The 15,724-nt window shown below is 45.6% G+C and overlaps 1 protein-coding gene across 2 annotated transcripts in view; it reads right to left on the bottom strand.

Moving 5' to 3' along the window:
* Window positions 1-12,726: 12,726 nt before the first annotated feature.
* Window positions 12,727-15,724, bottom strand: part of Insyn2b (inhibitory synaptic factor family member 2B) — a 109,988-nt gene continuing 106,990 nt past the window's right edge. For both annotated transcript variants that reach the window (XM_032912773.1, XM_032912774.1), the window contains one exon: window positions 12,727-15,637. In XM_032912773.1, the coding sequence (XP_032768664.1) occupies window positions 15,451-15,637 (187 nt within the window). In that variant the 3' untranslated portion in view covers window positions 12,727-15,450. The remainder of the gene's footprint in view (window positions 15,638-15,724) is intronic.

Genomic DNA, 15,724 nt, shown 5'->3' with positions numbered 1-15,724 from the left:
GCGGGTGGACGGACAGATGGATGGACAGACAGACAGACAGGCGAAGATTTGGTGGAGCCAACAGAGTACTGCAGTGTCAGGATCTCCTACCTCCCTGGGCTGAACAGCCTAGCAAACAGTTTGCCATTTTTCTCACTTACCACCCTTCCAGAGTTGAAGTAGCACCATTTCTTACTGAGTTAAGAAGCCTCCTATGTGTGGCTCCCGGAGCGCACCTTAGATAAGCATTTTATGACCTTCCTAATCTTTATCCCTTTTCTTTGGAATGAATCTGAAGGTGATCATCAATCCATTTGGCTCATTCTGTATATAGCAGGCTCTTACCTCCCAGCCTTTCCTTGAGAGCAGCCGTTCTTTAGAACAGGGTATGAACTGTACAAGGCACTAAGTAAGTGGTGTCTATTGTTATTTTCCTTCCTATCTGGTCCAATGAGTCTCTGTCCCTCTGCATTATCAACAATGCAAGCGATGGAGGAGTGGTCCTCACTCGCTCCTGCCTCTTTTATGGGTCTGTTCCTGGATGCTCTGCCTTAGTGACTAGACTTTCCAATACACATTCCTCTTGCAGTCTGGTATGCTTTACTAGGACATGCCCCTACTCCTCAATGCTCAATGGTTTCCTTTGCCTATAAAATGGCTCATAGATGCACTCAGATCATTCTCACGTTGTAGAGTCTGCTGTGGCTTCAGCTACTCTCTCTTTAGACTTTCGTCTGACTTTCTGTCTAAACGTCCAGAAAGGCATGGGTCTGGATATTGCCTGCACATACCCAGTTCTCTTGCTTTCCACACCACCTGTGTATCCTGTACTCCCTACCTGTGTCTTCTCAGCCTGGTGACTTCCTGCCTAACTTTTAAGGTCCAGCATAGACACACACCCTTAGGAAGCTGCCATGCGTAGAACATGTAACCACCGAATAGACTAGTTCTCCTGAGTTCTAGTACTTTTGTACAGTTGTATGGCCATCATAGTAACTCAGTCTGGGCCATTCCTTTCCCTACCCCGGGTTATTTTGTGGTCACTCTCCATCCCTTCCCCATTCCTAAGCAACTGGCTGTACCCATTTGCCTCTTTGGGGGACTTCATATGGCAAAATCATACAAGTTTGACTCCTCATGCCTGACTTCTTTACTGAGCCAGTTCTGTAATCCATCCATATTTAGGGCCATGCCATGCTCTGTCCCTTTTTATTGCTGGATAATATTAGATTGGATGAACATGATGTTTTCTTATCCATGTACTAGCTGGCAGGTTTTTGAACTGTCTTCAACTTTGGCCTGTTGTCCTTTATGCTGCTGTGGTATTTGCTTATAGGTTTAGTATGAACATATTTTAATTCCTCTTGAGTAGATATTTCATAGTAGAATAGATGAGACAACATATTTTTTCCCTATGAAATTGTCCAACTATGCTTCCGAGTGGCTGTGTTATGTTACATTCCACAAGCCATGACCAAAGGGTCTGGTCACCCACATTCTTACATAAACAAGACTGCAGACTCTGTCACTCCTAATGGACTTAGAACAAGTCTACTGAGACCTTTACACGCCATATACCCTTTGGTTGTTATTGTTGTTGTTTTTATAATCATTTTTTGTTTGTTTGTAAGCTAACCCTACCTCTTCTTTATTGCCATATGATGTTTGAGAGTTGTGTCTGTCCACCCAGTGGTTAATATATCTTTATGCTGTTGCTGTAAGACACATCCGTAAACGGCCTCAACATTGTACTCAAGCACATGTTCCCAGAGTCTCACGCCTTTCTGTGGCATTTTGTGAGAACCTGTGCTATCCTTAGAAGAGGCTCTGAAGTTGTTTCTCTCCTACACTGGAGCAGCCCTGAGGGAAGGGACTATGTTCCACTTGTCCCTTTGTCCTTAGCAGAACGCCTTATGAAGAGTGGCTATTCAGCACACACTTACTGAGTAAATTAAGTAGCTAATGAATAAGTGAAACACTCCCTGGAAGGCAGGGGAGGCACGCCCGTGCATCTGCCCCCACATTGTCTTTTCCTTTTAACTGAGTGTGCTTTCTCAATAACAACTGCCCACATGTTAGGGAGGAAGTGGGTGATGTAAGGCTGGCTTGTTCCTAATTTCTCTGACCCTTGGTCTGGTTCCAGAGCCTTGTGGATGAGCAGTTGCAAGCTCACGTTTAGTCTTGGTGACTCCCATTTGCTGATTCAACTACAATAAAGAGAGAATTGAATCGGGAACAATAGGAGACGGAAGGAAAACCCAAAAGGGATTCTCTTACGATAGCTCGGATTTCACAAAAGAGGCCTTCCTAGCAATTCCAAGAATAGAAAGACCTCCTTCAAAGTAAAGAAAATGATGGTGGAATGTAATTATTCAGGGGTCAGGGGTCCCTGTCTCAGTGCCCAAGGCTCCAATTTAATTTCAAATTGAGATTGGACAAGGAGGAAATAGTCCCATTCCACCCATCATTTTTAATTTTCCAGACATGATTTTTATTGGCTAGTTTCCATTGCCTGGGACTATTAAACAATCAATGTTTTTGACACATGCCATTCATGTCCAGTGCTTCTGAAATCCTGAAGAAGACCTTGACCAGGGAGGCAGGTAGGATCGCAGCATGCCTCTTTCTGTGGGACAGACAGACGGTGGCTCTTTTGTCTCGGTGCAATGTAATTATAATTTGCTAGGGACGGCCACTTGCAATTTTCTGTAAATCACCTGTCTGAACAATGGATTGTTGGAGAGGACAAACGGACAAAGGAAAGTCTATAAAGACCAAAATCAAGGGCACAGAAAGCCTGGTGCATTTCCATTTCTCTCTGCCAGATTCTAATCGAACAGTTAACATATTGCTTATTGTAATCTGTGAATTACCAAGGAGCCTGACTTTGATGGTGAGACGGGGTGGCTTGATTTGGAAGAGGTGACATTTGATTAAGGGAGACAGGGAGAAGGAAGAAGGGCTCCACACTCTCTCTGCAGAGAATTATCAGAACGTAGCAGCATCTTAACATCTTTAAACCCTGGTTTTTGTTGTTTCCCTAGCTTCTGAGTCAGGGTCCTAAAGCAGATTGGGCTGCCCAGGCCTATTCTTGTTGATTAGTGATGTCTACCTGAAATACTCTCATGAGAATGACTGCAGGAGCTCCATGCTGACTCTGTGAGAAGAACTGAATTGATTAGTCATGTCTGCCATAGTGTGAACTGGGCAACGGTGATATATTGAAGATACTTATAAATATTTCATTATGGACTGCAATTATTGGTGTTTCTGGTCTGGCCTAATTTAAAAGTGTTTATATAACCAATATTCTCTTCTTTGCTTCCCTTTACGAAGGGTGGTTTGGGTGAATGGCAAAAAGGACATGATTTTGAAGAACCCACGTTTTACCTGGTAACTGTTCCTATGTGAAATGTGCTGTGTTTGTATCCAATATATACACAGCGCCTTGATTTTTTTTTTGTGGTCATAAAACAGAGAAGATGCTGGCACCCATATCGTGACCTCAATTGTTCCCTTCAGAGATGTTAGTTAGCACATACAACAAGAAAGTTTGACTCTCTGTTATATAAATTCTGTCCTGACGTCTAAGGCATTAGTAGTTACCATTCTGTCCAAGGCTAGACCTTATACTGTGAGTCAGAGGGTAGAAATACCTAAAGTCACACAGCAAGTGGCACTGAGAGAGGATATGAACAGTGTCACCATAGTCTCCTTTCCAGGGAGACACTGTCCCACCTGAGGTTTGTAGATCAAGGCAAACATGCAGGCCTGTTTATCTCAGAGAAGGCTCACCCAGGCTGGGGATAGTCAGCCCACAGCAAGAGTCAACCAGAGACCATGCCCACTGCCCGGAATTTTGGGAATGAAAGCGATCTGGTAATTCCATTGAAACCGGGATCTAGCTTTTGTTTCAGGTAGTTAAAATAAGCCTCTGGGTGATATATTTTGGGCCTAATTACCCTGCTTTTTCACAGAGGAGTCGTGGAGTGATTAAATAAGGGTAACTGCGCTTGGCATTCAGAGCGTTTGGTTAAAAAGGAACCAAGGGGGAAATCTGGAATTCACCCGCCACCCTCCACCCTACCGCCTCACCTAAAAGGATCCCCGGGAAACCTGTGTCGAGTAAGCTCTGACTTCACACTCTAGTCTTTCTTGCTGTGCTGAGTGGGGACTCCAGGTGACATGCTTAGAGCCACAGCCAGACCCTTGGTGACACGCCCTCCTACCCTCAGCCCTTTGTTCATGGAGAGCATGCACTTGACTCCCACATACAGTGTTTGTCACTTACTGAGCAGACATTCAAGTGGCAGGCAGACCTCTTCTACTGCACTTGGCTTCCATCAGTTACATCTGTGGTTCAGTCATCAGTTGAGGCTCACAGAGGCTGTGTGACCTGCCTGTAAGCGTTGGTTTACTGGTAGTGGAGGAGCTAAAGTCTGAGACCCGGTTGGCTCAGAATCCCAGCTCTTACGCAGTTTGTTGAATACAATACTTAGCCTTTTAGCATCTAAAGGAACACGTTAGGCATCAGCCACTGTAAGGGTCCCGAATGAGAGTCTTAAACTCACAGCTGCTGTTCTGCCTCAGCTGGGAACGGATGTGATAACCTATGTGATGGCTTTTCAGAAACTTCCAGAAGGGCTTAGAATTTGGGGTTGATTTGGATGGCTAAGACTTCATCAGAGACCGTCTCCTCAATTCTGGGGATTAAATTTCGGAGCTAAAACTAGGGGTTGTGGGAAGAACCTCTTGTTTATTTAAATGTTTATTTTGTTTACTGGGGGAAAGGGGGTAGCAGGCCAGCTTGGTGGTAGAGTAGGCAGCTGGGATGAGATTCTGCTGGGGAGGCTCCAGCTGCCCATCCAGTCCTTGAAGACCTTCCAACTGAAAATGTTTCTGAGCCAGGGTTAGACTACCGTCTCTCTTTGCTGCCATTGCTACATCTCGTAAGAGCACACGTGGCCTCTTTGATTGTCCTTTCCTGATGTAATCTTCCACCAAAGGGCTCCTTCAAAGAGCTGAGGAAGTATCTGTGCCTCCACAATGCTGACAGATGGAGGCCTAATTAAGTGGACCCTCTGGGAAGCCCGTGTCTATCTGTCTCTCCCACAGTGTTCACATACAATGTTCCCTCTCCGTGTATGTGTATGTCTATGTGTGTGAGTTCATGTGAAGGTATGGGAATTTTTATGCCTAGGTGTGTTTGTTTCTTAGGGGGAGTAAGAAATTTGTTATAAGAAAATACCAAAAATTATGCAAGGGACCGACTTGAGGTTGGTAACACAAAGGTGGCATCATTTGCTCAGGGTAACTTGGTTGCTGTTTAAGCTGGCAGCATGGGGAGGGGCACAGGTCCTATGCTTGGAACACAGTGTTCTTATATGGAAGCTCATAAATACATATTAGGGAATAATTGGATTTACATGCAAGCACACATGTATACACACACACACACACAGAGAGAGAGAGAGAGAGAGAGAGAGAGAGAGAGAGAGAGAGAGAGAGAGAGAGAGAGAGAGACTCTTAAAAGGGTCATTGCATATAGGACAGAAATCACCTTATCAAAAGTTGATGTCTCAGAACTGAATCTGAGTCTTGAATGTTATGAAACCTTTAGGTGGGTGGATTGAAAAGGCCAGAGAACTCTAGGTGGGTGCAGGCCAGGGAACTCTAGGTGGGTGCAGGCCAGGGAACTCTAGGTGGGCGCAGGCCAGGGGACTGTGAGTGGGTGCATGACTCCTTGCCTGTTCTGCCTCATGGTCTTCCGTTCCTTAGGCATCGTCTTTGGTGACTTGCAGATGTTGCAATTACATTATTTCCACACTGGACTGGGATTTTCTTTTTCTCCTATCTGTGCCCCATCGCAGGCTGTGACTCCTGGGGGAAGGAGCTGTGTCCTCACATGGTTGGGGCTCTTGCCCCACTGTCAAGGACTTCGAGTGTAGCAGATGCTCAGTCCAGCCTCAAGGAGTAACTTCATGGAAAGAGCAAACCAATCCAAAGGACAAGTGGATGATGAGGGTTTTTTTTTTTAAAGGTCTGATTTTAAAAATAGTCTGTTTTGTTCCAGACTTCCCTTTAAGGATCTTCTCTATATAAAATCCTACAGTTCTGCCCTAGCCCCGTGAAAGAGTACTCTTTGACAGATTGGAGAAGAGCCTGCTCATCCTCAGAATCCTCTTTCTGATCCTACATCAGCCTCAGAGATGGGGAATCAGAAGGGATTCGTTGACATGCTTCCTCATGGTCTGTCCATGGAGCAGCCTCTTCAGGGACAGTGCCCCATTTGGTAAACTGAGGCAGCTACTACTACCACCAAGAATTTTCCCCATTTGACTTGTGGACTTTCACCTTGGGGTGCTGTAGAACTGGTCAGCTTCGGATCTGGGGAAACTGGTATCCCAGTGGGACCATCACTGGCACACACAGACACAGTCGTCAGCACCAGGAAAGGGAGACACACACATACACAGAGAAATTGAAAATCATTCAGCAAATGCTGGGAAATGCACTATTATGTCATCAAAGTTTTAACCAAATTACCTCCAAATAGCCCAGTGCCTTTTGGCTCTGTTAGTGGAGCTATGCACTGATCTGATTTGGGACAAGTGACTTTAAGTGGGTTCTGAAAGATAAGACTGCAAAATCTGTTGTGCTGTTTCCCGGCACTGGGGCCCATCTTTAGAACAGGATGTCTGCCCTTGGCCTTGGCTGGCCACCGTCTCAGTCAGCACTGCTTTCAAAGGGCAGTGCAAGCTGTGATCTGACAAGTGGGGAACAGATACCTTCCCTTTTCAAAGAATAAGAAGTCTATTTAATGACTTTGGTCCTTTAGTTCCTTTGTTTACAAAGCATCAGCCTTAATGAATAGCAGGCCCTGGGGAAGCAAGAACTGGGTAGTAGTGGTCCTTGTTGTTGCTCCTCCTCCTCTTCCTTCCCCTCCTCCTCCTCCTCCTCCTCCTCCTCTTCCTCCTCCTCCTTCTCCTCTCCTCCTCCTCCTTCTCCTCCTTCTCCTTCCTTTTCTTCTTTCTTCCTCCTTTCCTCCTCCTCCTTCTCCTCCTCCTTCTCCTTCCTTTTCTTCATCTTCTTCCTCCTCCTCTTCTTCTAAATTACATTTACTTATGTCTTGTGTGTGTACGTGTACATATATATTGGCATGCCTGTATGCTATGGCACATATGCAGTCACAGGACAACTTGAAGGTGTCTATCTCTCCTACTGTGTGTTCCTGAGATCCAAATGGTTAGACTTGGCCACAAGCCCCATCAAGCGGTGAGCCATCTTGCTGGTCCTCTTTTTTATGTTGTATTTCATGCTCGAGTTCTTTTTCCTGTCTTGCCATGGTGGCAGTCTCAGCGGGTTTCATGGCCCTTTGTTGGGATGCTCAGTGGACATATAAGGTTCACGGTGTGTGCGTCGGTTTTGCGTTACCATAACAAAGTACCTGAAGCAGGCTAGTTATAAAACAGCAAGGTTTAAACAGCCCCTGTGGAGGAGGTTCTAGGGTCCAGCTTACCTCAAGCCAGAAAACAGAGAGCCAGGTGGCACCAAACTCCGGCCTTTATAGCAATCCTCTCGAGAGCTACTAAGGAGCCCGTAAGAACTACTTGTGAGTTGCTTGGCCCCAGTCACCTGAGGACGGCCCCATGGAGAAAGATCAGACCCTGGAACAGCCATAATGAGAGAGGCTTGAGCTTCAGGCTCCTGTTGTCCTCACCAGGACACAGCTCTTCTTGAGTTTCTTGAAGGAATTAATTCTGCTAAGTGGCCCTTCAAAATCGGAGCCCACTTTTCTAGACTTGTTGCCAAATTCATTCAGGGGTGCCCTTTAGTCTTTGAGTGGCATCTACCAGGGCTTTCTCAAATAACAAATAGTGTTCAGTGAGTCAAGGTGGAGGAAGGGTCATAGGAACAGAACAATAGAGAAGTCATCAAGGAGGCTGAGATCTGAGAGAGAGAAGCCCAGTTTCTCGCCAGACCCCATCCAGAGGCCAGACTCCGGCACCAGCCCTATTCAGCATCTGCTGAGTTAGGTGCACTCAGGAATTGCACATTTCTTGAGTTTCACTCTTTTTTTTTTTCTGAAATAACTTCACTTTCTTTGTATGATCAAAAAAAACCTTTAAGCACCATTTCTTTGAAAATAGGAAATACAGAGAAAGCCAGCTTCCTGAAGCCTCTTCCTATATATAAGCCTTACCTTCTAAACATCATTTGAAGCCAGGAGAGCCCAGGGCTTTATTTGAAAGATGGGGGTGGGGCGGGCAGCAGGCAGGACCTGACCTTGGCCCCTAGTTTTCCTTCTCAATGTTTGCATAGCCACGTTTTCTCCTAATTCACTCAGCAGACCTTATAACGCATTTATGACATCTCACATGACACAGGACACCCATGGCAGCTCCCAGAGATGGAGTGACAACTCCTGCCTCCAAGGACATTGCTTCCTAGTGGAGAGGAACATGAGAGATTGATGAACGAAATTCCAGTGTAACATGAAAAATGGCATCCTGTGCAGTGCTGTGGGCACTCAGGATGGAGTGACCAACAGGGTCCAGGGACAGGGACAGGGCGAGAAAGTCACAGAGAGGAGACTATGTTTAGTCTAGTGTTTGCTGCTGCCATAGGAGTTTTAAGGGCCCTGGCTCCCAATTTTGGCAGACCTTAAAAGACCCCTATCCTCCACCACCCCTCCCACTCTCCATATCTTGTGCTTTGACAAATGGCTTCTCTCTCCTGTCTCCATTCATTCTGTTGAAAAGTGGCACTCGTCATAAATATCTTGTGGGGAATGTTTGAGGAGTAAACGGGAGGGAGCAGCCAAGTGGTGGTAGTCACCACTGTCAGGTCAAGGAACCGAGAGCTTATGATTACTGGGTTTTTGTTGTTTGGTTAGTTGGTTTTGATTTTTATTTTCCATAGAATCTCACTTTGTAGCCCACACTTGTCTCGAACTTGTTATCTGCCTGCCTTGGTCTCAAACATGCTGAGATTTCAGGCTGCTTCCGAAATCATTATCAGCACTTATTAACGATATTGTAAACTTCACCTTTTATCCTCCCTCAAAGTGCAAATTATTCCCCGTGATAGATGGGTAATGGATGGGGTTCTGAGAGGAGATGCGCCCGCAGGTATTAACACCCTCTGACTTTCAGAGCGGCAATGAGACAGGAAGCGAGCTAGCAAGAGGTTGAGGTTAGGGGGTAAACCTTAACTTGCCATCCGGTTATGAGCTTTGTTTGCTGTGGAAGTGAGATCTGTGCTCTGGGGTAGTGTGATGGTGGTGGGTGTAGTTAGAGACACAAATCGGGGATGATTTAGCCAAACATCTACCTCAAAAGACTCCACCAGGGAGTTTACCACACAGTGGGGGGAAGGGCAGGATGATGGACAGAATCCCAGGAGATCAAAGGAGAGCGGTGTGGCATCCAGGTAGAGCAATAGGTGGGACCTCTGCTCACTGAGGGGCTGCCCTCATTAGACCTCAGCCTGTGAGGTCAGGGCTTCAAGTGCAGTTTCGCAGTGTTTTGGCACCAGGCATGGCACAGAGAGGAGGCTCTGTAAGTTTTCATTGATGATGGGCTGGGGTTTCATCTACGTTTCTCCAGACCCTGGGGTACCTATGAGTGGAAGAGAGACAGGGTCCTAACCCTGCTAATGGCAGTCAGGCCAGCTCTCAGAATGTATAAACATTGATACTTTCGAGTTGCATTTTGATTTTACTCTTTGATTTCCCCGGGGTGGGGTGGGGTTCAGTTACTCGGTGGGCACAGTGGCAAGGCTGTGGGCATAGCTCTGGAGTCCAGCAATTGAAATGCCTCAGCTGGTTTGGTAGATGAGAAGGAGGGCTGCTTTGTTAGCGTAACCAGGTGTCATAATATTGAGTCTGCTACCTGGGCAACCAGGCTGCTATGTCAAGTAGAGGTCACTGGGCCAGCTAATGGTCTAAAAAAATGTATATTCAGGTTCTATCAGGAAGAAAATAATGGTTTTCATTTGAATGAAATTTAATAAACTTATGGATTCTGAAAAATTTTTTGAAAGCCTTTCATGATAATAAAGCTTTTATTTGTTTGGGAGCAAATAATCCTTTAGTGTGGTGTTATTGTCTCTTCACTTTAATCATGGTTGAAGCCAAGGCACAACGCTTCGCCTACAATGCTCCTTGAGTAGACGGTCCCTGTCTGCTTTAAATTGCATTGTGTCTGAAACGGGCTAGGTCACATGTAATAAATGCTGGCATTTTAATAGAAACATTACAGCAAAAATAGTTAACAATCTGCTTTAATTTCAAAACTCATTTTCTCTCTCACACAGTTGGGCAGTATCTTGGTAGAAATGTGCAGAATGCACTGGGATTTAATTATGATGGCAATTTATTCTGAAGCAAGGTTAAGTGGGGCTGTCAATAAAGGTGCAGGGTGAGGACAGTTGTGTCCTGGTGTTCCTAAGTCCTGAAAGCCAGGCCAACTGTAGAAGAGTTGAAAGCCTTGGGCATGGGTCCTTGCTATAGCCTCCAATTCTGGGGATGCAGATGCAGAGGCTGGGTGCCAACAGTGTGCCATCTCTTATGAGTGCCCTGATGGTAGGACGGGGAAAAGCAGGAGTTTGGAGAGGAAGTGGAATTGAGAGTTAGTAACTCCTTCACAAGATCCAATTTACTAATTAACTTACTCCTTCAACATCTAAGCCCCCATGTAGTGATTGCTGGGTGTACACAGGCAAAATGATGATAAGTGGGACTCCTACCCCAGGAAAGCTAAACAGACAAGTACATTCACTAAAGAGTGACAAAGATATATGTTCAAGGACAGCTATGCCATGGACCTTGATGGTAAGGTCCCTGGTGTAAGTAAATGATTAAGAAGGACGTCTGGTGTTGTTTGTGGTCCTGACGGTAACTGGATAGAATTGAGTTGCCAGAAACTCGGCAGGGAGGAGTGTGCTGAGTATGTTCTAGGCAGATAGAAGGGTTCTCACAGACCCTTTAGGGGATGTTACTGTGGTGGGCAATAAGGAGCCTCCCGTGGGGAAGGTCTCTGACATGGAGGGAAACCGAGCTGTGTGGTGTCTGAAGGTGCATCTTCGTTTTGTGGTCCGAGGGTTCCACAGAAAGCAGAGAGAGATGGTGTGGTTGTGAGACTTTGGGAAGAGGAGGTGTCACACAGTCACTGAGTATTTGGGCTGTCAGTCAGTTTAAGGGAGATGGGAGAAAATTGAGGTGGAAGTACTCAAACGGGTGATTACGATCATCACGTTGGCCAAACATGGATCGTAGCAAACAGTCGACAAAAGAGTCCAGATGTGTGTCCCAGGCCTTTCCTGTTTGATGGGCGTAACAACCATAAAGCGTCTCTGTGGCTTGGAACTGAAAAGCAGAGACATTTTTAGCATCCAGCAAGTTGCCTGGAGTGACCTGAAGTTAGATCTTTTTCGAGCGACGATCACTCTTCTCAGCTGACAACAGTAAGAATGGACTTCAAGTCCAAGCTGAGTTGTGGCTGGACTTGGCCAGCTCTTCACACACTACACACTAGCACTGGTGCTTCCAGGACCCATTTGCAAAGTTCTAGTCGTCTTGGCCAATCATCCAGTCATACCTCATGTTGTGTATGGGTGGGCCTGGTACTCAAAGGCTTTTTGCACATCTGGGAATTGAATGCCATGCCACAACGGTCTTTCCCCCAGAATGCTGCACTAGGTGCTATTGGCCACCGTGTACCTCGAAGCACAGAGCGTCCATTAATTACCCTATATTGTCCTGCTAGCTATGGTTTTTTATAAACCAGAATGACTTGGTTTCTGGCTCTGAGAGGGTCTTAACCCTGCATCTGACACCAAATGTGGTCTCACGGAAGCACCCGCTCTTCTTCCTCCCAGTTTACTTCAGTGAGCGAAGGAATGAATGTGTATTTACTGGGTGCCTATCATGTACTCTCCACTGTGTTTAGAGCTCCCTTCAGTTAATTGCCAGATGACCTCTTAGCATCACGGGTTTCTGGTTCATAAGACCGAGCTAAGAAGCTCGGCTGACGGGGTCACTCAGGAAATCTGTTAAACCCAAGGCTTCTGATTCCACTTCCAGGATCTTACTTTGTGTTGGTTACCTCTAAAAATGGGGGGGGGTTCATCCTCCAGACAGAAACAAGGCCTCAGCTCAAGCCCTGACTCATGCCAGGGGAAAGTTCTTTTCAATTCTCTCTCTCTCTCTCTCTCTCTCTCTCTCTCTCTGACTAGTTGAAGAGAAAACAGGTTTGGTGTTAACATGCCATTAGTACACATTTGCAAATACCTTTTCTACAAATGGACAGGTCTCAGGCTTAGATCCCCCATTAGAATCTAATCAGACTATTATCTCATGCACGAATTTTGGTACACAATACTAATTTTCCCACTATTGATGATACAAAGACATCTTTCAAGGAAAACTGTTCATCAGAATGTACTTAAGAGAGAAATAGGAACTAAGCTAGAGTCAGGTGTCTGTGCATAAAGTTAAATCATGGATGAGTTGTATGCTCCTTTGAAAGCAGCTAGGAATAGTTCCTTGACACAGGTCACTTCCTCTATGGTCAGGACATGAGGCTCCCGTGATTGGTGTCACTGACATTTTTGACTCTATCCTTGTTTATAAACAAATAAGTTAAGTATTATAACTGTCTTTGCCTTTGGGGCTGTTAAGGCTTTTTTTCTTGAGTTAAAATTTCATAAGTCAACTCAACCCAAGCTAATAACCGAGTCTTAAGACCTAGGAAAAATACTTAAGTTTATTGCAAAAGATAATATCCCATTTAAAACAGTTTAGAAATTTACAAAACCTTACAGTGATACATTGTCTTCGAGAAGGCGCTCTACAGATGAGCTGGCATTAAGTTCCAGGGACGATAACCGAGTGTTTTACGTACAGAGGGAGCAGCTACATTAAACCCCTGCAAGTTAAACGGGCCAATCAGTCCTTTCTCCTTCCGTTTCATAAAAGTAATTTTTGCTAAATTAATCTCTTTCCATTAAACCATATCACCTCAAGTATAACATTTCTGTAGAATATCATATTACATACTATTTTACAAAGAAGCGTCGCTACTCAACAGGAGTAGCAGAGTATAGAATTTTGGTATATATGAGTTATGGTTTTTATTTGATGTAGTGATCACCCTTTCTGTTCAGCAGGCTGGTGTTTATCAATCCTTTCCCCCCATACTGATTGATGTTGAGGATTTAATTACCAGAAGGAGCCTTCTCTCCAGGTGTAGATTGGTGTGGCCTAAGCAAGGTGATGTGGTGTTGTGCTTTGGTATAAAAATCACATGACCTTGGTTGACTTTCTTTCTGGGAGTGTCAACATTTTTCAGTCCTACTCTCATCTCACTCAGTTCAGAGTTGATGCAAGGTCCCTAACTCATCGTGCACCTGTGCCGATAAGAGCTACCCCAGATTCCTCCTCACTTCTCCAGGCTAAACCAGTACAGAGGCTGCAGTTAGCTCTCATAGCTGTTAGGAGGTATACAGGGCTTAGAAATCAGGGGGAGTAGTCATTCTTCTGCCCAGTCAAGAAAGGACACAGTTACACAATTTTCTCCAGGTTAGTGGGATAGGCTTTTCTATTTCCTGGGTCTCCGAAATCTAAGTGCAAGGATATTCTTGTTCCATCCTGATAGTCTGGAATATAAATTCACTCGAAATTAGTGTAAGCAAAACAAATAAAAATGGAAGCACCGCTACAAGATAAAATTATGTAAGAGATCCCAAATGAGTTTGCTGTATTGGATTGCCCTCTGTACTGTTTTTTTCCATTGCCGGGGGCCGACCGAGAGCTGAGTGTGTGGATACAGAAAGAAAGAGCTGTGGCGTTTGGCCAGTGGTAACACGTATCTAATTGAAGTGTGGTTTCTTAAGCATGACAAGTATATTTATCTTAATTCTAACTTGACATTAGAGATTCTGGTCTCACTTTGTGGGTTTAAACATTACACTAGAAACAGAGAGAGAGAACATCTCAAATGACATCGCAAGACTTAAATAGTGCAGGCCCAGATTCCTTGCCAAATTTCCCTCACTCTCCCCGAAATAGCTTTTGCACCGCAGCCCTGTGACAGGGGAAGCGAAATTGTTGGGGTGGCTTGCTCAATTAATCTCGGTCGGCAGTGGGGTACGCACATCCCACGTGCACAGCAGAGACTCGACTCAGACACCAGGTCTTTGGCAAGGGGGCGGTTGTAAAATGCTTTCTGCGTTTAGGTGTAGCTCACATTTCTGGCAGTGTCAGTCCAATCACAGGCTGTCAGAGCATTGAACTTTATGCAAAGGTATCCAAGCCTTGCCTCCTATTCAGCCCGAGTATGTAGCAATTACTGAATTACACTGCTTTAGGAGTTTGCTTGGCATGCAAGCTGGACCGGACATCCATGAGCAAAGGTCTTGTCAATAGAATGAGCTAGATCTTAAGGAGCTCAAACTGTGTGGAAGAACGACCTTCCATGCTTATTCTCAGTCCTGCTTCTTCCTAGATCAGGTGACCGCAGCCTGGTCACCAGGAAGGGTAACTGTAGAGTAACATGTTTGGGCCTATCTACATGGTTGTCACAAGGTTGCATGGATGAGAAAAAATGCTATATTGCAGTTAAGCCTTGTTAACGTCACTTGATAAGATATACTGACATACAAGTTGCTGAGTCTTAAGACCCTTAATGGTACAGGTAAATGAACGCTAACAGGTTAATGACCCTAAAGTTAAAGCCCCTCTCAATTACGCCCCCCACACCGGGCATACAGAGACATATGATAATTAAGTGGCCCCAGAAGGACTACGGCTATGAAAGTCACCTGAGTTCTAGTCACATAGATCACACGACACGTGCCTAATACCCATGGGCAACCTTACTCTGCCACACCCAGCACACCCCATACTTTACAAGAAGACAGCCACTTGACTTGAAATCTTAGGGCTAGTTGAAAAAGAGGACAACTTAATACCTTCAGGGCGACCTGACACTGTTAGGCCCTGCTCACTTCCGTTGTGCTTTTTTTTTGTACAGTAAATCCTAGAACCCTGCCAGCTTACTGTGTGATGTTTTCTAGGGTACTTGCTTACCACCCTCCACTTCCTGCAGCGCACAACACAGACTTACTTCTGTATCTTTGGGGTTGATGATCTCAGGGTGGGAAGGGAATGCCCGACGCCAGGGAAGGGGTTGGGATTGCAGGGGAATGTTTGCTTATGGTGGGAATCTGAACTTAGCAGATGAGGATGAAGCCTGACGTGAGTGGCCACGCAAGTATCCATAAAATCCTCTGCAAGCAGCGGCACGCACTCAGGTAAGGTTGGTGACCAGGTGTCCAGTGGTGTACCCGCTCTGAGGCACTCCTGTGTCACAGGTCAAGGAGATCTCAGCCTGCACTTTTGCAGAGGATCAGGGAGGCCTTGAGGGGATTCCCCCATCTCAGGAAGGAGTACAGGGAGCCCCAATCTTCTCATATCCACCAGAAGCATTTCTTCTTCACCTTCTTGCTTTTCCGCCGTAAGTCCTGTTTCTCAGGGACCGGGGCTTCTGCTGGGGATTTGGGTGGGGAAGGTGCTTCTTCAGCTGGTTCTGCCTCCTCCAGGCTCTGGAGAACCTCATGGAACCTGCCTTCCTGCTGCCGGAAATCATACTCCACACTGGAAGACAGAGAAGAAGGAAGAGGGTAACTTCGAAATAGCACACACTAACTTGAGAATAACACACAGCTGTTACCCAGAGCACCC

This window comes from Rattus rattus, chromosome 9 (assembly GCF_011064425.1).
Source record: "Rattus rattus isolate New Zealand chromosome 9, Rrattus_CSIRO_v1, whole genome shotgun sequence".
Lineage (NCBI taxonomy): Eukaryota > Metazoa > Chordata > Mammalia > Rodentia > Muridae > Rattus > Rattus rattus.
The sequence above is the reverse complement of the archived record's forward strand: the minus strand, read 5'-3'. Positions and strand labels throughout refer to the sequence as shown.